At 41.0% G+C, this 21,133-nt stretch overlaps 3 protein-coding genes across 5 annotated transcripts; 1 reads left to right on the top strand and 2 right to left on the bottom strand.

The window, feature by feature from the left end:
* On the top strand, nucleotides 1-2,686 carry ghrh (growth hormone releasing hormone). Its single transcript, XM_008293503.1, has 4 exons — nucleotides 1-101; nucleotides 787-891; nucleotides 2,367-2,471; nucleotides 2,557-2,686. The coding sequence occupies exons 1-4, from the start codon at nucleotides 25-27 to the stop codon at nucleotides 2,684-2,686; spliced, it is 417 nt and encodes a 138-aa protein (XP_008291725.1). The 5' UTR covers nucleotides 1-24.
* Nucleotides 2,687-4,697: 2,011 nt separating this feature from the next.
* Nucleotides 4,698-13,201, bottom strand: rpn2 (ribophorin II). 2 transcript variants are annotated; one of them, XM_008293500.1, is made up of 18 exons: nucleotides 13,121-13,201; nucleotides 12,619-12,809; nucleotides 12,036-12,131; nucleotides 11,397-11,572; nucleotides 11,214-11,289; nucleotides 10,925-11,059; nucleotides 10,663-10,839; nucleotides 10,454-10,572; nucleotides 9,967-10,072; nucleotides 9,234-9,325; nucleotides 9,008-9,122; nucleotides 8,664-8,858; nucleotides 8,472-8,558; nucleotides 8,270-8,365; nucleotides 7,753-7,828; nucleotides 6,451-6,580; nucleotides 5,758-5,863; nucleotides 4,698-5,342 (listed from the first exon to the last, which is right to left on the bottom strand). In XM_008293500.1, exons 1-17 carry the CDS (start codon nucleotides 13,131-13,133, stop codon nucleotides 5,812-5,814), a joined length of 1,932 nt encoding a protein of 643 aa, XP_008291722.1. In that variant the 5' UTR covers nucleotides 13,134-13,201; the 3' UTR covers nucleotides 4,698-5,342; nucleotides 5,758-5,811. The 2 variants fall into 2 exon arrangements, with proteins under 2 accessions (XP_008291722.1, XP_008291723.1); XM_008293501.1 differs by lacking the exon at nucleotides 5,758-5,863.
* A 671-nt stretch (nucleotides 13,202-13,872) lies between these two features.
* On the bottom strand, nucleotides 13,873-21,040 carry mybl2b (v-myb avian myeloblastosis viral oncogene homolog-like 2b). Of its 2 annotated transcripts, none has more exons than XM_008293498.1 (15): nucleotides 20,789-21,040; nucleotides 20,313-20,409; nucleotides 20,097-20,168; nucleotides 19,919-20,011; nucleotides 19,432-19,652; nucleotides 18,449-18,581; nucleotides 18,297-18,356; nucleotides 17,981-18,190; nucleotides 17,470-17,742; nucleotides 17,245-17,387; nucleotides 16,599-16,698; nucleotides 16,403-16,513; nucleotides 15,086-15,202; nucleotides 14,864-14,995; nucleotides 13,873-14,775 (listed from the first exon to the last, which is right to left on the bottom strand). In XM_008293498.1, the coding sequence occupies exons 1-15, from the start codon at nucleotides 20,806-20,808 to the stop codon at nucleotides 14,647-14,649; spliced, it is 1,911 nt and encodes a 636-aa protein (XP_008291720.1). In that variant the 5' UTR covers nucleotides 20,809-21,040; the 3' UTR covers nucleotides 13,873-14,646. The 2 variants fall into 2 exon arrangements, with proteins under 2 accessions (XP_008291720.1, XP_008291721.1); XM_008293499.1 differs by having other exon boundaries at nucleotides 17,981-18,187.
* Between the last annotated feature and the right edge of the window lie 93 nt (nucleotides 21,041-21,133).

Here is a 21,133-nt window from a genome sequence, read left to right as displayed (position 1 = left end):
TCTTTGCCAGGACAGGCTGTGATAATGGAGAAAGCTGCACTGCTGTTGTTTTGTTGCCTGGTCATGTCTTTATCAGGCTCCCCGCTGTACCCAACCATCAGGTAAGTGCTGACAAATTCACCAGAATGTCTTAATGTCTTGTTTATTCCCATTATTAGACAGTGGTTTTTTTATTTATTTTAAGTAAATAAAAATGTTTAACTTAGCTTTTTAGTTTTTGGAGATGGCAGCAGAAATAATGCACAAAGCAGCTGATTACTACTTTGAGTTGTTTTTATTTGTATTTTTTATAGATGCCTAAAAAAATAATATAAATTCCCTCCATAAATTCCCTCCGTCTTGTTGCTTAGCTTTAGAAAACAGATGAAAGATCTAAACATATACATCCAGAAAATAAACACTGATTTGAGCTCAGTGTTAACAGACTTGATCGTGTCATCAGTGCTAAAAGAATAATCATCTCCATGATCATAACATGATGTCAGTGGTTACTTTGCATGTCATAGCTTTGTCCTCTGCTCTTGTTATGCTAAAAAGGGTCAAGATGTCTGAATTAATCACCGTGTTTCACAGCATCCAGAGCCAAAGCTGCAGAATATGTAATTTTCAGGAGCGGAGCATTTTGCAAACTGATGATATTTTCCATCTAAAATCAAGCACAAGTACAAACACTTAATAAAATCTGCTTGTGTTCTGGGTCAAAAATGGAATAAATGGACTTATCAACAGTGTGTGTGTGGAAATATTTGAAGAGTGTTCATTGAGGTTATGGGGGATATTTCTCAGGTTTGGTCAGAGTGACATGTCCATCCTGATGACGTCCTCCATAGAGAATCCACCGGAGCAGCTGGAGGAAGACACACATCCTCCCAGGGAGCGAGCAGAGTTGCGGTCTGTATGTTAATATAGGCTGAGTGGTTCATGTTGAATATGAGTTGAAAGGTGTGCTTATCCAGATTATTGCTTTTTTTAAAAAGCAAAAACCCAACAACATATTTTCTCATTAATCTTACTTTGGGGTTTACCTGCCTTTAAGTTGTTTTGGTGTTTTGTTTTGTTTTGTTTTTTGCCTACAACAGAGGTGTGTTGGAGTTTTATCTGTGGCACTCACAGCTTCAAAACTTTACCTCAAGACAATAATTGTCCCCATTACAGACCTCACTATTGACATTTTTTAAGGACTATTTATTCATTAAAGGTAAAGCAAACTGTGAGTTACAGTGCTTAACAAATGCATTAGACCACCACCCAGTGTAAAGTTTATGCCACAGCCGCCCTAAATTAAGAGCACTGGTCAATACCAAAATCATTTCTTATGTTTCTGTAATAGTTAATACACCAGTACGTAGAAGCTCTTTAACCAAACTCATACTTCTAATGCTAAAATATAATTATTATTGTTGGAAATTTAAATTTACTGTTTTATGTCTTCTCCCTAAGTGGTTTACTGTTTCCATTCTACATATTTTTTTATTATTATTATTATTATTATTATTATTATTATTATTATTATTATTATTACACTGTGCTGTTGTCCTATCCAACAGTTTGTTTCCTTTGTTTCCTTGTCTACTGCTTTTTTCCTAAACTGATGTGTGCTCCTGCCTCTGTCGGTGTTTGTACTGTTTCTAGAACAACCATTTCCCTGAGGTACCCTACCAAAGGGATCAATAAAGTTCTATCTCATCTAATCTAAGAAAAAAAAGAAAAATGAAAAAAAAAAGTAAAGCACATTATTTTTTCTTTATTAAATGTCAAGTTATAGTTATTAACTTGCATTCCTGAACAGAAAAAAATCGTTTTCGTGGTTGTATGTGTGATTCATTTGTGACTTCTCAGAGAAGTCCAGTGGCTCATATTTGGGTATAAAAAGGTGAATTCAGTTTGAACTTCCTCATTCCTGTTCAAAATGGTAAAACGTTGAGAGCTGAGTGCGCAAATAGATGCACAATTAACTCTATTATATGTCAGTATGTCTCCTTATAATTTGGGTGAACTGAACCTTTAAGCCAGGGGTGCCCAGTCCTGGTCCTCGAGAGCCCCTATCCAGCATGTTTTAGATGTTTCCCTCTTCCAACACACTTGATTCACATGATCAGGATCGTTATCAGGCTTCTGCAGAGCTTGATGATGAGCTGATGATTTGAATCAGGTGTGTTGGAAGAGGGACACATCTGAAACATGCAGGATTGTGGCCCTCGAGGACCAGGATTGGACACCCTTGCTTTAAGCTGTTCAGCTGGACTGCAGCATATCTCCCAGCTATCTTTCTCTTATTGCTTCCTTGCACTGCTGTTTACTTCTCACTCAAGAATACTGCTGTGTAGTAGCTGAACTGACGTAAGGTGTCCACGCTCTGGTTTTAGCTCAGGACGCCATGCTGATGCCATCTTTACAAACAGTTACAGGAAGGTCCTGGGCCAAATCTCTGCCAGGAAGTTTCTTCAGACAATCATGGGCAAACGGCTGGGGTAGGTGGGGCAAGAACAATGATCAACAGGAGTCTACTGGCAAGAAAGAAAACCGGGGACATTTTTGTTTCTGTTTTTTTAACAGAGATGAAAGAGGGAGCTACATGAAGCGTCTGTCAGATATCTATGAAGGAACCTATAAAGAGGATCTTACATCCATCCAGAGCGATCAGAGGTACAGGAAAGTGCACGGGAACGTCATGAGTCCCAGGTGAGTAAACCTAACACACAGCTGGAACAGTCAGATTTTTCTGTAATCCCAGCTTCATCTTTCACTAACTGGAAGTCTTTACTCTGTGCAGGTTGCTGAGTTGAGGAGAAACCGAAGGCCGCTGCCACCAGATCGCCTCTCAGTTTTCATAATCGTCACAATTTTTCCTTGAGTTCCTCTGAACTGTTCTTTACAAATGATGATAATAGTCTTTGGTTCACATTAAAAGTTGTGAAGAAAACCTACAGCTCAAGCTCGTGTTTCCGTGTGTGTGTTTTAAAACGCAGAAGTGTTTCCTCGCTGAGCCTCGTCCACTTCAACGCACTGGGAAAAGCACAGACAAATGCAGAAATCTCTCATGTAGGAAACCGAGTCTTCGAGTAGAATCACCCTCTCATTAGGACCGTACATCTCCAGCTCATACAGGTGTTTTCACCGGCTGTACTTTGCAAGTTCCTCTGCTCAGAACCGTGCACACCGTGTCCTTGATTGACATTTTCTAAATTCTTTAATAGGCCTTTTCATTGCAGCTACTGTAGGAAAACAGCATATATAACTGATGACAACTTCAACAGCCGTCCCCCATTTTGATTAAAGGTCACAGCAGTCTGCATGCTGGGTCGCCGTTACAGCTAACTGGGATACCTGATGGACTCTTTAGTTACAGCACTTCAAAAAATGAACTAAAAAAGTGGCTTTGCACGTACAACAGGCATTTGTTTTAAGCATCAGACAAGCCTTAATTCAGCCACACATGTTGGAGTTGCAAAACACTTGTGAGTAATGATACAGAAAGCCTCACCGTGCTAGCTAGCTGGGGAGATTTGTAAAAACAAATACAAAATGAAAAAAAAACACATGGCCTCCAAAGTGTATGACTTATGAGACACATAAACACATGGCCTATGCTTTTGATACGAGGAAAGAGAGAATATTTCAATTTAAATTTTGATATTTCAGCATAATCTTTCAGAAAAAACAGTAATTTAAGAATATAATTAAAGAGATCTTTGTAGTATATCTGTGTTTTGTACCGATTTGCAGTAAAGCTGCTGTCCGGTGGGAAAACAGGAGTCCAATCAGCCAATTAGCTGCTGAGTCACTGGTTGCTATGGTGATTCCCACCTCTCTAATGGAAGAGGAGGGAGAAAACATAGAGTCGTCCTCAAATGTATTCAGACCCGTCCATTAAAGAAAAGGCAAAATTCACAATAGTCACTCAAATAACTGGAAACTGAAAAAAGTAAGAATAAATAAAAAAATTTCTAAATTATAATTTAGTGAATGAGTAGTGAATCTAAATACCTGTCAACAGGTGCAGAAGTCTGATTGAGAGTTACAGAAAACACTTGATTGCAGTGATTGGCTCAAACAAAATATTAGTTTACGGGTCCCATCATGATTTTTATTTTTTTTTTTAAATATTTCTGTTGAACCACAGTTCAAAATTAATCTCATTATTTTCATAAACTTTTATTTCTTATTACGTTTGTCAATTTCAACTTATTTCAGTAACAGCTGTTTTTTTTCCTTTTTTAATGGGAGAGTATGAATACATTTGAGGACGACTGTATTATTTACAATCTATCACAGGTAGGACAGATTCCTCATTTCCGATTTTCGCTGGAAATTTCAGAGCTCAGACATAATGAGAGTTAATTGAAGTTTTGGTTCATGCAGGCTAAGGAATTTTTTTTTTAATGCAATTCCTATTACAAAAGAGTCCCATGGGGTTAAAAAAGGACAAAATTCATTTTTGTGGCAAAAATTGTGCACAAAGAGGAAACAAGCTTAACTATATTTCTTTCATAATGTTTTAGGTGGTCAAAGTTTGGAGTATGTGACATTGTACACTTCAGCAGGACCATGCCAGCCGATACATTTGTGCATTTTCATGGCAGAAATTGTGGACAACAGAACCAACATCAAGCCAGATAAATGGTAAATAGTGTGTTTCAATGCTTGCAAACTGGCACACTGATCCAACACAAACAACACTGGGACTGACAAAGACACTTAGTCTCACCTCAATTTCTTTATTTCCTCTTCTTCATTACAAAAAACATCATATCCTCAAATTGCCCGTACTTTATCATTAGCAATTTTCCTAGGGGGCATCAACTCTGTATCAAATAGGAGACTACCACAGGCGAACACACTGCCATAGCCAGCGATATCAGTGCTGCTGCCAGAGGTTTATTACCATTTGTCAAATGTGAGCTTTTGTTACAAGGTGAAACGGGCGCTGAGTGACAACAGAGGAATGTACAAAAAAAAAAAAAGAAGACAAAACCCAAATTTCATCACAAAACCACAAATAAAAAGCCCCCACCTAGAAAACACTGGCATGTTGGGCAGAAAAAAAAAAACAAATCTCACAGGAAGATGAAGTGCAATGATCAGTAGCTCGACAGTCCTCTGTAGGACAATCTGTCAGTGAGTGTTTGTCCAGTCTCTCAGAGACACTGTGATGTCTCAGTTTCTTCCATTTGGCAACACAGACAAACTGCATGTTAAAACCGTCAATTGGATTCTTAAACTTCAACGCCTTTTTTTTTTTTTAAAGTCTGATTTCATTGAGTGACTCCTTGGAAACAAACAAAAAAAAGAGTCTCTTCAGTGTCATCTTCCAATTTTCTTGGCCTTATTTTTTCTCAATTCTGCGGAAGATAGAAAACAAACAAACGTTAGTTATTACAGACATGAATGAAAACCTCTCTTGAGTCACGTCACACGGGGTGGATCATGCACTTTGATGTGGACCCTTCTACAAAATCACAACGAAATCTGGCACGAACACGGAGAAACTCTCATGATGTGAACAATGCAGAACTTGGCTCATGACAAAAAGCTTAATGGTACAACCAGAACCATGAGTGTTAGACCACAATGGAAGGACGACCATGGCTGTGGCTGTAATGATCATGGGTGGGATGAGTGAAGAGGCAAACCAGGGGAAGGGCAGCAAGGACATGTCAGCACTCTGAGTTAGAATGAGTGAGCACCACACAGCCATGCACGCTGCCACACATTATGGAAATGCACTATGGATGCAATCTGCGAGGATCCCCTTACTTTAGTACGGAAGCAGAACCGACTCGTTTTGTTACAAATGTGGGGGGGGGGGCTTTATCGTAGACTCCTATACTTTGCCAACCTACTACTTTGCTCTGCAGCAATCCTGAAAGAGGAGTAAAGAGACAGCGAGGTGTGGATAGAAGGGTTAAACAGAGACAGGCAGTTTCAAGGAGACAGAAACTAGCAGGAAAGAAAGGGAGGGGGAAAAAAAAGTCCTCATTGGAGAAAATGACATTGGTGAAATCAGTAATTGCAATAATCTACTTGCTTAGAAGGGTTGAATGGGCTGTCGTAAGAGCAGGAAGTAAAAGAGAACAATTACAAAGTGACCTCTTGAGTCGGTGACACAGGCTACAAATTGCTCACTCTGGCCCTTGAGGGCTCTACATAGTGATGGTGAAGAAATTGCCCACTCAGATCGTCACTCCTGCAGATCTTGCTGTCGAGATTCTCTCCTGGTCTGAGCGTACAACGAGCTCTTCTCCTTTCATAGAGTCGGATATTGAAAGTTGCCTCTGACGGCCCACTAGGAAACTACAGATAGATGTTTTTCCTCAGGTTTGTGGGGTAAGAACTACCAAGAGGCCCCCACAGCACCAGAGTCCTTGACACCTAAACGGGGCTAGGCTTTCTTCCAGGGTTTAAGGAGCCACTTATGGCAGGTCCCATTGGAGAAAAAAAAAAACGTACCTCTTCACTGCTTTCTGGGCCAGCATGCGGTTCCCGGCAAGGAAAGTTACACTGCCAATGATTGCCAGGTACTTCAGAGTCTGGAACATATTCAGGTGGGTCCAGTAGACGTACATCAGGCCCAGCATGGCTGAAATGAAACAACCGAGTGAACGTCAACATCAACACAACCCCCTCCATCCCCCAGTGCTGAATCAACGATCATTCATCTTCTAAATCTTTCAGTTCAGCAAAATAAGGGATGGCGAGCTCATAACACAGTTGCAAACTAGGCAGGTTTTCCTCACTTCTTCACACATCCACGCAGGACCAATTTATCTCTAGCCGTCACTCATATGGGATGTTCCACGATATACTGAGGCTTGGTTCTGTTTTCTTTGAGGTGACTACAGTTGTGTGACTACAGTGCAGTGCAGTCTTCATCGGATTTATACATTTAGAAACTAAAAGACAGTAAAACCGATCAGTGTAAGCTTCAATCCCCTTTTAAAATGCTTGATGCATTTACAATTTGAGCATTGTTTAACATATAAGAAGTGCTGATCCCCTATTAATTAATGTGCCACGTCTGAGAACAATTGTCTGAGAACATGTCTGGCCATTCCAGACAGCTAATTTCACACAGTTTTTGAAAGCTGCCTGATTGCCCTGATTACAAGCTGTTCGCATTGTGTTTTGTGTGATTCCCCTTTTCTTCAAATCTCTATAGCGAAAGTGGACAGTGCAAAGTTAGCATGACCCGCATGAATAAAGTGAAATTGTACTTTGAGCTTGACAAATTTAAATGTGTTTCTATCCACTTGATTTTGTGTATTTGTGTATCAAATAACCTGGGAGGGAGAACAGAACATTTGAGAAGAAATCTGTTCGATTCCATCATATTTTACACATTTATCTTCTTTATCTGACACTTTAATCGTGTCATCTTGTTGCACCCTCTGCTTCTGTAATAGTTTGATGGCACTCAACTGGACAATTAGCACCACCAGCTGTTTACCTTAGTGAACCAACACCTAGTATTAGAATAACAATAGTAAATGGAAATTAGCATTCCTATTTTCTGAAAACTTGGGTGGAAATGTGATTTGTAGGAGGGGGGAGATTTTTTCTAAATCTGGATTTTGTGTGTGGATTTTAATGAATAATGCATAAATTTAATTAATTCTGATTACGCACAATGTCCCCAACATTAATCATTAGTGCAATTCACGTCTCATCTTGAACAACAGCGGATGGATAACAGATGAGGAAGCTGTAAAACAATCAATTTTTTTTGGTGATGTTTTTAAGATCAGGACCAACCTGCGTGTCCAGCGTGGAACAGAATGGTGCTCGGAGAGAAGCTGAAGTTGGACATGTTGGCGCCGAGCTTAAACCACTAGAGAAGAGAGGGGGAATAAAACACAATGTGATTTTCTTCCCCTGCAAGAGCTGTAAACAATAGAGCTGGACAAAAAAAAAATTGTTTACCACCTAACACACAATGCACTGATCGGCTGCAACAATAACCATTACTCAGCACCGAAAATGCCAGGGAGAAAAAAAACATACGCCATAGCTTTTGTGATTTTAAATTAAAACAAGCTGGACTAGAGTCTCATTCAGTGTGCACGAAGGCTTCCGACTGAAGAGCATTTCCAGGGGAGGGGAAAAAAAAAAAAAGACCACTGTGCATACAACAACAACAACACAGCTGAATGCTCCATTAGAAAAGGCTTTGAATAATACTGGAAATAGGTTAGTTTTTAGGTGTGCCTCTCAATAAGATGAATGATTTTAAAATTAAATATATCTTTTTTAACAAATCGTGCAACGTTACCAGAATGAGCAGAAGGAGGAAGGGAGACAGGATGAGTGCAGTGAAGGTGTTGGAAACCACCGTGGGAGGCTTCTTCTCTGGCGTCCTGAACAGGTGCTGCAGAGACATGAGCAGCTTTTAGACCAATGAACCGACAGCAACCACATGGTACTTGATCATCCATTATGTTGTAAATCAGTTGTAAAGACGACATAAGTATTACCTGGATCTCTGGTTTTGGTACATAAAGTGTTTTGGGCTGAATAGTAGCTGGGGCCTCCTCATCCACAAACTTCAGGACAACATCAGCCTTTCAAAAGAATAAAACTGAACTTAAGTATCAACCTCTCACTGGGTTGGCACCTTTAACATCAGTAAAAACACATCAGTAATCATTACTATCGCTGACACTCACCACATTCCACAAGATGGGATTCTCCAAAGTCGCGTCCCCGACAATGAGGTAAAGGGAATAGGTGCCGGAAATAGAGTCAAACTCTGATTTCCGCTCGGTCGTGTCCAACTCAAACTTGTACAGATTCTTGTTGTCAGGCTCAGCCACAAAAACAACCTCTTGGCCAGTTTTCTGATTGTGCAGTCGGACGAAGGTCTGTGACAGAGAGAGTCAAATAGCAAACAAGGTTAAGAGCTCAACAGTTGTATGGTCACAAAAGCAATGAAAGAAGATGAAGTCAGCAACAACCAACAGATTTTTATCAACAGTTCTTGCTGTAGACATATGTTCATATGATTGCATACCTGGTGAGGGGTGAGCTCCACTCCAGTGTTGATGTCAACCAGCTGGAAGGACATAGCAAAGTTGATGTGGCTGTCTGCTGTGAAGGCGGTCTTGGCTTTGGAAGGAAAGTCCACTCTAGATTTAAAAAAAAAAAAAAAAAGGAGGGAGAGCATTTAGTATTTTTCTTTTTCCTGCTCAGGTTAAGCAAATAGCTGGCTCTGATTATCAAATGTGTTGTTTTTAAACCTGGTAGTCTTTGTGCCGATGCTCTGGTCTTTATCCACCACGGAGAGGTCCATGTTGGTAACAGCCACTTCAGTGGACACTTTCACTTTAAGCTGCAGGTGGACACATTCAGAACACAAAGCAGAGTCACAACATAGTCAGGATACATGGGCACATCATTTGCATCGCTTTGTTTGTCATACTAGTTCAATTCAAACGGATGTAAAGGGGACCTCCAGTGAATTTCAATAAAGTCAAGGAAGTTGCAAGAAACTAATTGCCTAAAGAATGGCCAAAATGGGCACAGCAGAGGAATAAATACTGGAATTGCTTGTCAGATGGCTTCAAATTAGGAGGGTATGACAAATTCTTTAACTTTTCAAAACCTCATCCACTTCAAATTGGCATTGGCCAGCTGCAAGGAGCTGATAAAAGGATCCTCTGTTTCATGGTTACAAAACACTTTTGCACGAGACTTTTGTGAGACACCATGAACAGCTCCCTGGAGACTGAAATGCTGCATGTTCATTCAAATATTTAAATGTTATTAGGTCTTGTTCATCTTTCTTTTCCCTCCACTATCCATTCAGATCAGGCACAGGCACATTTGTTCATGAATCTCTCTAGAAAACGTGTAAAACTGGTGGAGTGTCCTTTAATTTGAATAAAAATAACCATGTAGCCTGTCCACCACTCGCAACTATTCCAAGAACACACTGCATTTTCAAGCTGAACATAGCAACTGAAAACTTGCCTCAACGTGATTGGCAACCAGCCGGCTGTCCCCGGTCACTGCAACAGTAAACTGGTAATATCCACTGGCTGGTTGGCTGGACATGAAGTTCAGTTCAAAGACGCCACTGGAAAGCAGGGGAAAAAAAAGATACTGTAATCGTGTATGTTCGTGTTAAAAACAGAATGTGGTAACAAAAATAAACTTTGCCTACACAATTTACTGATAAATAATAAATAAATGAGAAGCTGGTAAAGAACTTAATTTGCTCAGTTAAACACAATCTACAGCCACTGAAATCAATCAAAATGACACTTACGTGCTGTAGTTACTTGTATTAACATTCATCCTGCATTTATATGAACACTAAGAAAGTTTTGTGGGCTAGAATGAGGTAATGTGTGGTCACAGGTATGCGTTTCTTCCACCTACTGGGATCATTTTTCAACTTCTGGGGACCCCAAGAGACTCCTGCAAAGTTAACACTTATCTCCCCTATTATACGTACTCATTAAGTGTGAACGGTGCTTGGCTGAGAATGATGCTCTTGGAGGCCACAGCATACGCAGATTCCACCAAGACGTTGGCAGAGGCCAGAGGTTGAGACATGACATCAGTAACAAGGAGCTGTGAATCAGACAGAGAGATAACGTCACTAATGAGGTGATTAAAAACCATGCTGAGGATTGCAGCTAGAATGAGATCCAGCCTCAGTACCTGCAGTGTTGGCAGGCTGTGGGACACCGTGGCTGGGCCCTGAGCGCTGACAACGACCGGCACATGGAAGCGGTTGCTGGACAAGGCAGCGGCGGCACTTGCCACACTGAAGGCCTCACCCAGAGAGTCCCAGGATTTCTTGCTGAAGATAGAATTCACCAGTTGGATGACCTGCTCCTGTGGAGAAAACATGTTTTACCACATTCCAAGACAAGCAGATATGATTTCAGCTGGAATAGCACCTGGTAGGCAGGAGTCATACCTCCTTGAGAGGGGGCTCCATGTCCACATGATCTGACAGGGAATAAGCAGCAGTCACAAACATTGCGGTTGCCTCAAGTCCCTCTTCAAACTGAAGGTACATGCCACCAAGATCATCCAAGCGAGCTGTCAGATCCTAAAAAGGAAAAGTAAATATATTTTAATCGGGCTAAATAATGCTAAAAATAATAAATCAAGACAAGAAAACTGGTAATAATTAGGACCTATTGTTTGTGGCTGAGTCACAAAAGAGTGACACAGCACCACCTGGTGGGAGTTATAAAGCTCACCTCAATTTCCTCCAGTATTCCTCCAAGTTCTGCCTGCTGGGACAGGCGGGACGCTGTTTGCAGAGCTAAGGTGATTCTGTCCAAACCAAACACACATTTGTTTTAAATCAAACTGTTCGAATCCTTTGCTAACAAAAACTGCAGGATGTTACCACATAATCTGACCAATGCTCTGACACTTACGCCATAACATTGTCCTCCTTGTTGATGCGAGCTAAGAGGGCACCTACAACTTCCTGCGAAGTAATAGGAAGTCCCAGAGAGCTGAGCGCACTCACAGCCCGATGAATCTGGGCCATCGTCGAATCCTCACTGACTGCCGCCAGAAGGATGTCACGGGTTTCGTTGGATACAGGGATCTAAGAGGTGAAAAAAAAAAAACTTGTATAAACAGTTAAGTCATATCAATTCAACTTAAGTGCAATCCCAACTCTACAAACAAGGTATATAGAGGCATTAATTCTGCATTCCTCCCAAGTCCAATACCAGACAGGAGCTGTGGCAGGACAAAATACACAACTGAAGACAGAAGGAACCATACATCACAGCATGTAAAAATAAAAAGTTAGAGCACAAAGTGGGTTAGTGTTACATAAATAAATAACAAACATAGCTTTAAAACTGTTTAGGGTTCGCATTACAGTTTCATCTTACAATAATGGCAATCATATACAGGATCATTTGTTCTTCTCATTTAAAGGTTTTTCATTACTGAGCAGTCTTGTTTCTACATTGTTAGGCCCCATATTCCCCTCATCTACTCTAACAGGTAAAATGGCAGTAAGACACTTCAGAAAGTCAAGGCAAGAACACGTTTTATACCTCACATCCTGAAATGGCTTGACTGGTCTCAGCAGCAAAGAACAGCGAGTCGACACTTGTGGGATCAAGCTGGGATTTCAGGAACTGGCATACTTCCTACAAAAAAACAACAACAACAAAGCAAATGAACACAACATTTTCAGTCAAAGAGCAATAAAGGTATTCCATGTAATGTATGCAGCTTTGGAAAAAAATATTCAACCACTGTGGCCAGTTTTCTGTCCCTTAGAGCAGCTGTATTGCATTTTCTTCTTAATGGAGAGCTGTCTGGCTGATTCCAAGCCAGTTAGCAACACCAATCTTGCTATATCCCTCTTCATTAAGCACAAAGATGGCTGTCTTTTCAGCTCCCTTTAATAATTTAGCTTGGATTATATGTTGTAAAATAATGGTGCTTAAAAGAAGTTTTGCAGCCATCTAGTGTGAATTTTGTCTACAGCGTCGATACATCACATTTTCAAACGTAATTCATTAAGAGTATTATTTCCAAAGCTGTATGCAGATAATAAAGTCAGGAACGACTGGTGTAATTCAGGAGTGTTTATCAGAATTTGCAAGCATGCGATTAGAACTATTGTCCTACCTTGTGATCGGGAACAGCTGCTCCAAGCTTGGTGAGCCCAACAACAGAATAGTATGCGGACTCCAGGTCGGTGAACTGTTGGCTCAGCAGGTTCTGCAATCGGGCCACATCAGACAGGGAAAGGTAGTGCGCCGGTGTGAGAGCCTGAGCTCCAGCAAGAGCCAGGCTGAGGAGGAACACTCCGAACAGCTCTGCGGACACACAACCGACACCAGTTAAGCTCCCGGCTGGTCGAAAGGTGTGACCACCCGAGTGAGGACGCAATAAGACATTTTCATTAACGCACTGGCACTTCTGGCGACATGCACTCATTCATTGCAGGTTTAGCTAAAAAAGCTAACCAGCTAACGTCAGTAGGAAGCAGCTCACTGCACGAGCCAGGCGACATTTTTACACCACTTCTAAAAGCTTGCAATTCAGTAGCAGCATATGCAACATAAATGAAAAAAAGAACAACTCGTATATAACGTTACAGTAAACATTTAAAGACTATATGACTTACTGGACCGGTCCATGTCTCGCAGTCTAATGCAGCGTCACCAAAACCGACGACTACTTCCGGGGTGTCAAAGCGCGAGCTGTCACAAACGGATAACATCCGGGTTACGTTCCAAAAATTTGACGTGCCTTTTGTAAAGCCGGAAATTACGTAAAAATAATCTTAATTATGGCAACATAATAATAATAATAATAATAATAATAATAATAACTCCTGGGTTTTGTGTCTAATGTGTTCAACGTCATGGCCAGTTTTATTTTCCATTTTTTACCCTTTCAAATAGCTGTAAAGGACCAGTTGAACTCATATACTGCAGTTTTCCCCTCGCTAAAAAGTCTAATACTTCTCTATCAGTATTTCTAGTGGTAAAAAGAATCTGTGAAATGCCATTAATATGTGCAATTATGTTATTTCCACATCTAGAGGAATTTGGGCAATTTAAACTAGCATGTAGATTTTTTTCTTTTTTTAAAAAAAATACTGTCCTATTCAAATATTTGTGCTATCCTATTTAAGGATTTCCCCATTGTGGGATTAACAAAGGCTTAATAAAGTGAGCTCGTAATTTATTATAATGTCAATATTGCTACAGACCATATCAGACTATACTGAAGTGTGTAACAGACAGCACCTATTAGCTCCCAAGCAACCGGCTTAAACAAATAAAGTAACTCAACTGAACTGCTTCAAACATGAATCTGATTTAACTGAATCTGTAAAACAGGTTTACATTAGACACAATCAGAAAGCAAATGTGCATTAGACATATTATTGAGATTTATTAACTTCCATGGCAAAATGCTGCATGTAAGCAAAAACATACAACACAAAATATTTACAAACAGTGCCAAACAACACACTACCCCTGCCATCAATAGTTGGTGTTGATTTTATGCATTCACAAATTCTCAGCTACTAGACTACTACAGAATAAAACACCTTCTCAGTGGGAATCATCATTTTGTTGGCTTTTAAATTCCTAATTTCTCTAACTTTTAATGTGTATTGAGATGTATATGGTAAATCTATACACATGCTAAACAGATACTACAAGACAATCTTCCCTCACCATGTTATCGATCAACCTGTCTGAATTTACCGCATACTAAGATAAGTGAGAAGGTGAGAAGTGCAACCTGAGTTTGTACAGTTCACAACTTTAAAAACTGTTAAATTACAGACACAACATGTAATGTAAAACAATGTCTTTCTAGCGACAGCAAAGATATCTAGCATTGATTTTTCTTTTTTTTACATTTATTGTTCTTTTCAAACACATTGAAACAACTATAAATCAGTGAAATGTCACTGAAGCCTGTGAGAGTGAGTCCATCTCTACAAGCACCATTCTCTCCGAAATAGGTGACAGAGGCATATACGGTCAATGTTTTGATCGCTAATTACTTGGTCAAATACTGTACTAACCCCCACACATGACGTGTCCTTTTCTTCATCACAAATTACACCAGCAAAAATCAACAGCACCATTAAGTTGTGTGTGTAACATGTTGGTGTAAAGATGACACATCTCAGGACAAAATCAGAGCCCGGTTGGGAGCGTGGGACTTTAGTGAGCGAAGGTAGCGTCTCGCTTTCTCTGTCATTATAAGTTGGTCTTTAGTTTGTCCACAAACAACTGTCTCCCATTCTTTGGACATCTGTAAAGAGAAAATTAGATGAGAGCTTAAATAATACTCATTAATGAGGTTAATCATTCCTTTTAAAGAGCAGAAAGGTAGAACTTACTGGAACTGGAGGAGCTGCGCTAGAAAATATAGCACTATCGCTGGGTCCCAGAAGGAAGCCTTGATCCAAAATATTTTCATGCCGCTTACTGCAAAACGAAGAGGAACTGAGAGAAACTATGATGGGTTCTTCCTGTGGTCATAATAAAGGGACAAAAAGCCAAGAATTAGGATGTGCCAAATCTCTGGACAAGCTAATAACACATTTAGAAACACACTTTACCTTGATGCTATGCTTGGCTTCAGGTCTGACAGATTTGCGTTTAGATGTTGGCATCACCTGGCAGTCCACGACGTCTAGGGCTAATGATTTCCTCACTTTCTTCATAGGAGGACGATGCTGGAAATTCAAAAACAAAAGAGTTCTGAGTAAATAGCTTCATCAAAAATGAGGTACAACTTTTGTCTAAAACGTCAGCATGTCCACATAAATCTTTGAGCTGTTTTTGTAGAAGCGCAGAAACTACAGTACGTTAACAGAAAGCATTCTTGTACCATGGTAGCAGCAGAAGCCTAGAAATATCTAGATAGGGGCTGCAAATGAACAAAACTGCTTTGTGCAGCTGCAGGGGAACACTGAACAGTGATACGTAGCTCCAAGGTGTGAATTTGGGAACGTGAAGCAGCGTGGAGCTAAAAACAGCAGTTTTCTGTTCAAAGCAGTTGAACTGCACCCTTTCTAAGGTGTATCTTCTACAGGAAAACTGGTAATTGTGTACATGTCTGGTGACTCTTTCCCTGCTTCCTTTGTTATTGTGCACAACAGTGTGACCCTGTATTGAACACAACACACTTGCACAGTTCTAGAAGCGCCAGCGTGCACTTGAGATGGTAATGAAAATTTGTTACAACAATTTAATTCCTGATGCTTTATTCACTTTTAAAAAATTACATTGCAGAAGATAAATGTCATGCCACGTTACTGTCAGGAAAAGTTGAGATTGGTGCTGAAGCTGCTAACACTGCTAACTATAAGAACCCTGCTCATGCTTCAGATCATATATATCTCATTCACTTTTTTAACACGTAACTGACTACTGATTGTCAACATGGCCGGCCACTGGTTAAGGAAACTGTCAAAACCCAGCTTGCACCTTTGTAGAAAGTTGAGCACAGGCTTTATATCTGGTATATCCCACTCACTTCTTTATGTCTCAGTCAATAATTCTTTCAGTGATCTGTGTATATCCTCTACTGACACAGAATAATAAATATACTTGATGTACAGATAGAAGCATGTTGCTTTCATCTACTGACTGAACACACAAGATGAGATGTAGCAATATTTACCAACTCAGTTAACAATTTCTTGTAGGAAGTAACCAGGTGCTACATTACACTCCATAAAGCTTGTAAAACATACTGCTAAGCAAGGTTTACAGAAATGTCAGTGTGACTTTGAGTCAGAGTTTTCTTACAACCAGCTTCACGTTTCTGTACCTTTCCAAGTAGACAATATGTATAAATGCTGTGGTTTATCTTTAACAGGTCTTAAAATAACTGAAATAGGTGTAAAGTATTAAAGCTGACTGGTAGTTACCATGGTTTTGCGCCTTTGCTCAGGTGGCGTCGAACGTACGACGACCAAGTCGATCCCTGCGTCTCTCAGGATGACCTCGTTTATGTCATCTTCAAGATTCGGAGTCTGAGGCTAAGATAACATGACAAAAAATACTGTTAATGCAGTTTGAAGAAAAGGAAAAAGAAGAAAAGAAAGGAAGAAGAAAGACACCCACCAGAGGCTGCAGAGGACCGTACTTCTCCATGGCGTTTTTGAACGGTGTCGGAGTGCGTGGGGTCGTACAGAGCTCGGACTTGTGGTTGGGCGTAACAAATCTACAGGATGACAGATGATGGAAACTGAGAGAGAATTGTGCACTAATTCTCAGATGTGTGTTCCAAAAAGGTATCCAATCAGACTTGGTCTATCTTTTAATACTTGCAATCTCCAAAAAGCTAAATAACTTAAAGACACATTTTGTTGCTGGACAAGACAGAAACACTACGATTTTCAGAAGTAATAAATCTAATGTTCATTCTATGTATCTGACAAATGAAATAAACAGCTGTAGCCCACTGTATTTCATGAACAATGTACTCCAAATAAGGAAGGATTGAAACCATGAAGATGACTAAATTAAAACGTTGAGGAGTTTGACCAGGAGATTACAGAACTGGCATGAATCGATCAAGAAAAGTCACCACTCGCTGCCTCATATTAACTAGAGAACCTGCCGACATTTCATTGCAGCAGTTACTGAATTAATGTTGATAAGTTATCTGTATGTTCTTTCTATTTCTCTCAATGTATAATAATAATTGCGATGCATTATAAACCCAATCAACAATAGAACCAGCTATCAGAACACATTATCTACTTACATAGAGTTTTCCTTCTGCGTGAGGGGGGTCTTGTCTCGCTGTAGCGGCGTAGTAACAATGGCTTTCTGACTGCATACCGGCGTGGAAGTGAGGGACGGGTTCTCCAGGTCATGAGTGTCCTGCTTGGTCCACATGTTGAGGAACTGAGAGGAAAATACAGTCGTCAGCAGAGGACCTCAAGGTGACATCAGACGCAGCACCGCAGTATTAACGCCGACGGCTTACTTGAGATGGAGAAAAGGGTAGTATTTTGACAGGCGTGCTCTTCGGCGTCATGGAGTTATTGGCATCTGGAGACAAGGCGATGCGTCTCCGGCTTTTGTGGTTCAGTATGGAGGGCGGTGTGACTCCTCCTGGAGAGATGGGGATGAGTTCCCCTTTGCTACCTTTGCTCAGCTCTTGCAGGGCGCTGCCCTCCAGACGAAACTGGTGGCGTTCTGGGCTGGGACTGTCCTCTGGCAGGTCAAAGGCTGCAAGGTTGCACCAGCCATCTAAGTCCTACAAAAGACATGTAGTTTGTCAGTTGTACATCTAGTCAGTATTCTGAAATGCAGAAATGTATATAATTTTAACACTGATGTCTAGTATATTACCATATAATACATAGAATACAATATAATAACAGTATATAGACGGCACAAATGATCTTAAAGGGATTTTAAAATTAGTGCATAATGAAACTTTACATGCAGTGCTGGTAAAGGAGATGTCTGTCTTGAGAACTGTATTAATTTACCCCATCCACCATGTCCAGCACTTCCTTCAGCGCTGGGCCAGTCGGAGAGAGAAAACCAGAGCTGTCCACCACCCAGCTGGTACCGCTGATTTCTCCTGAGGTGTCTGATTCAGTCTTGGGACTTAAACTGTCCTTTGGAGAGGAGACAGCCTTTGACGGCCCCGCTTCGGTGGGACCGGCTTTAGCAGTGGCCGACACTTCCTGCAACTGCTGGAGAAAGAAGACATTTATAATAACAGCGATAGCAAATGCTGATGTGTCATATATACAGGTCTAACTTGTGATATTTTTCAAATAGATGAGATTGCTCACTTACCGACGGATGGGGTTTCTGCTCTGCGTCCTTGTCTAAACCGTCTTGAGAGCAACTGGACATCTGTGTAATCAGAAAACAAAATCTGTGGTAGTTCACAACGTTCAACGCCGTGCATGCATCTTAGAGGAGAGCGTCAAGGAAATACCGCCCACCTGCACATCTTTATTAACACGAGCCAACAGCTCTTCCAGTTCATTCGGCCTAAAGATCTCCCCAGTGTAGAAGCCCATGTCTAACTTGCGCTTGATGGTTGAATTCCAGTGATTCTTCACGGCATTGTCCGTCCTGTCAATAAATATTATGATGTGAATTCTCAAAAAAAAAGAAACGCTTTCTTTTCCGCACACAAAACCGTGTCTATAATCCTAAAATCATCCTCTGGGCTAATCATAGCACAGAGAGAGGTTATTTATTAGTGCTGCACAACACATAATTTCAGCATTGACATTGGGATGTGCGCAATAATCACATCTGGAAGTGGAATGTAAAGTAAGGCAGATAAACTCAAAAAGTAATTTGCACAGTTGTGCTTCTTGATCACGTAGAAGTCTGTCTCCTGGAACATGGTTTACTCTGAGTCAAGGCTCCTGGAAACAGAGTCTTTCTTTATTTAAAGCAATTTTAACAATTTCCCTGAGATTTATAAAGCTTTATTCTATTCTATTCTATTCTATTCTATTCTATTCTATTCTAATCCTTTTCTCAAGAGACAGGGCTTGTTGACATGCAGGCCTCATATGTATACAATGAAATTAGTGGGAAAAGGGAGAGAAACACTAAAAAGGAAGATGTGGTTTCAAGAAGACATGCAACATAAGCTCTATGAAAATAGTTCAGCTACAGAAAGGATGATGCTGACCAGGTCAGGTACTCTGCCAGCAGTCAGTGTCTCTTAATTGTTAGCACGACTCATTTGTTTTGACCATTTAAATTGGCACTATAAAGCTGTCTGATGGCAAAGATCTGAATGCAATCCAAAAAAATAGATATTTCAAATGTCTTTGTGTTACAAAATATCAGAAATTATTTTATTTCAAGGCAGATGCAATCCCCTACAAAAGCATCCCAACATATATGGCAGCAATAACAAATATTGTTAGTTTTCCCCTCAATATTGCACAGGTCTACTATTTACCTTCCAGGGAGCAGCTTTGCAATCTCGGCCCAGCGGTTTCCAAGCAGGCGGTGAGCCTTGTAGATGATGAGGTCCTCCTCGGCTGTCCACGATGACTTCTTAACGCTGGGATTCAGGTGGTTGTGCCAGCGTTCTCTACACTGCTTCCCCAGTCTGCCTTTGAGATGTTTGGCCACCATTGCCCACTGCTTGTTGCCGTAGAGGTTCACAAGCTCTATGACCTGGGGGAGATAAGAGTGCATTTAAACACAACTTATTTTCAAGATTCAAGATACGATGTTGTCATTATACATGCGTGTACAACAAAATTAAGGTGCACAGTCAGGACACGGACTCATAATAAAGAGAGAATAAATAACAATAACAACAAAACAATGCACATCCCTCATACAACAACATCCAATCACTGATTCACACAACACTCTTTCACCAGTCACGCTGTCTCTACTGGGTCAGATTCCAACTCCATGAACTGCTAACTACCAACCTTCTCATCCTCCTCTTTGGTCCAAGGACCTTTAACCAATTCTGGATCCAAAACCTTAAACCAGCGGTGCTGACACTGGTGTTCAGTGTGATTCTAAACGAGACAAAAGAAGCTTCAAAATGCTGATTTGTGTCGACAATAAAACAGCCAACGAAAAAGAAAAGTTGGTCAAGCTCACTGGTATGTTGCCGGCTATGTACTTCCAGTCATTTGGACCAAGTTTTTGAACCAGCGCCTTCAGCCGATCGTCCTGTAAACATGAATAAATGAGGACGTTCATGTTGGCTGAGAACCACATGCCGGATCAGGTTCTAATCCTAAGTAGGCTTTCTCATACAATGACTTTAGTGCATGACAGTAACATACAGATTAAAAGCAATGGAAAGACAGTCACCTCCTCTTGTGTCCACTTCACTTTCAGCTTGCCACCGTCCCTCTGCTCTGCCACATCCGAGTCAGTGTCCTGATGCAGGGCCTCCTCTCCATCCTCACTGAGAAACAAACAGCTGTGATGTGCATGAACACAGCTGACAGAGAGGCCCGACCCGCCCTAGTGGTATGCTGACGACAACTGGACAATCGGGTTTACTTTTAATTTTTTTTATGCGTAACTGGGACTTCAATAGCCATCACACTTGACTATCAGGGAAATACAACCGTTTAAAGTATGTTTCTGATGGGTGCGTTTGGCGATTTATTCAACGCAATCCGGAAAAAGGGCGGCACAACATGATACGGTTAGGCCAAAACAGTTAACTTGAAATCAAAGGAGCACCTTTAACGCTGTACGTTTAAACAATAACCCCCCCGGAAGGTGATTTTTAAACAGATGCTAAATGCTAAAGTTAGTTCACATAGCAAAAATCTTACCCGCGCGGCCACCAAGACATTTCCCTCTGTTTCTGTTGTTTACGGTCAGACGGTGAGTTTCCCTGCCGCCGCTGCACGTCATGTGAATACGTGAATATTCGGTGTTATATCGTCGTATTCGGCGTGTTTAATCCACGTTTCTGCGGCCCTGTGGCGGAGATGGAGGCTCGGCGAGGCTGTGTCGAGTTGTTGTCCAGCCGGAGAGCAGCTGTGGCGGAGCGGCCGGAGAGTCCGCGCTCCTCGATTCCTATCTCGCGCCCTTCTCTATCGTAGGAGCAGGCTAGTGACGTAGTGCGCAGTAGATGTGCGCAAAGGTAGGACGCACAACTCGCAAAGGGCGTCAAA

The sequence above is a fragment of the Stegastes partitus genome, unplaced genomic scaffold (genome assembly GCF_000690725.1).
Source record: "Stegastes partitus isolate 25-593 unplaced genomic scaffold, Stegastes_partitus-1.0.2 Scaffold889, whole genome shotgun sequence".
Lineage (NCBI taxonomy): Eukaryota > Metazoa > Chordata > Actinopteri > Pomacentridae > Stegastes > Stegastes partitus.
The sequence above is the reverse complement of the archived record's forward strand: the minus strand, read 5'-3'. Positions and strand labels throughout refer to the sequence as shown.

Excerpts from the sequence above, each read along its gene's own strand:
- ghrh (XM_008293503.1), top strand. The coding sequence starts at position 25 with ATGGAGAAAGCTGCACTGCTGTTGTTTTGTTGCCTGGTCATGTCTTTA. Across the intron at positions 102-786 it reads CCGCTGTACCCAACCATCAG|GTTTGGTCAGAGTGACATGT; the intron begins GTAAGTGCTGAC and ends GATATTTCTCAG. Across the intron at positions 2,472-2,556 it reads ATCATGGGCAAACGGCTGGG|AGATGAAAGAGGGAGCTACA; the intron begins GTAGGTGGGGCA and ends TTTTTTTAACAG.
- rpn2 (XM_008293500.1), bottom strand. Across the intron at positions 8,366-8,471 it reads TACCAAAACCAGAGATCCAG|CACCTGTTCAGGACGCCAGA; the intron begins GTAATACTTATG and ends ATGTCTCTGCAG. Across the intron at positions 5,864-6,450 it reads GCCCAGAAAGCAGTGAAGAG|GATTGCTGCAGAGCAAAGTA; the intron begins GTACGTTTTTTT and ends CTCCTCTTTCAG.
- mybl2b (XM_008293498.1), bottom strand. The coding sequence starts at position 20,808 with ATGTCTTGGTGGCCGCGCGG. Across the intron at positions 20,169-20,312 it reads TGAAGTGGACACAAGAGGAG|GACGATCGGCTGAAGGCGCT; the intron begins GTGACTGTCTTT and ends TCATGTTTACAG. Across the intron at positions 18,357-18,448 it reads GTGTTAATAAAGATGTGCAG|ATGTCCAGTTGCTCTCAAGA; the intron begins GTGGGCGGTATT and ends CTGATTACACAG.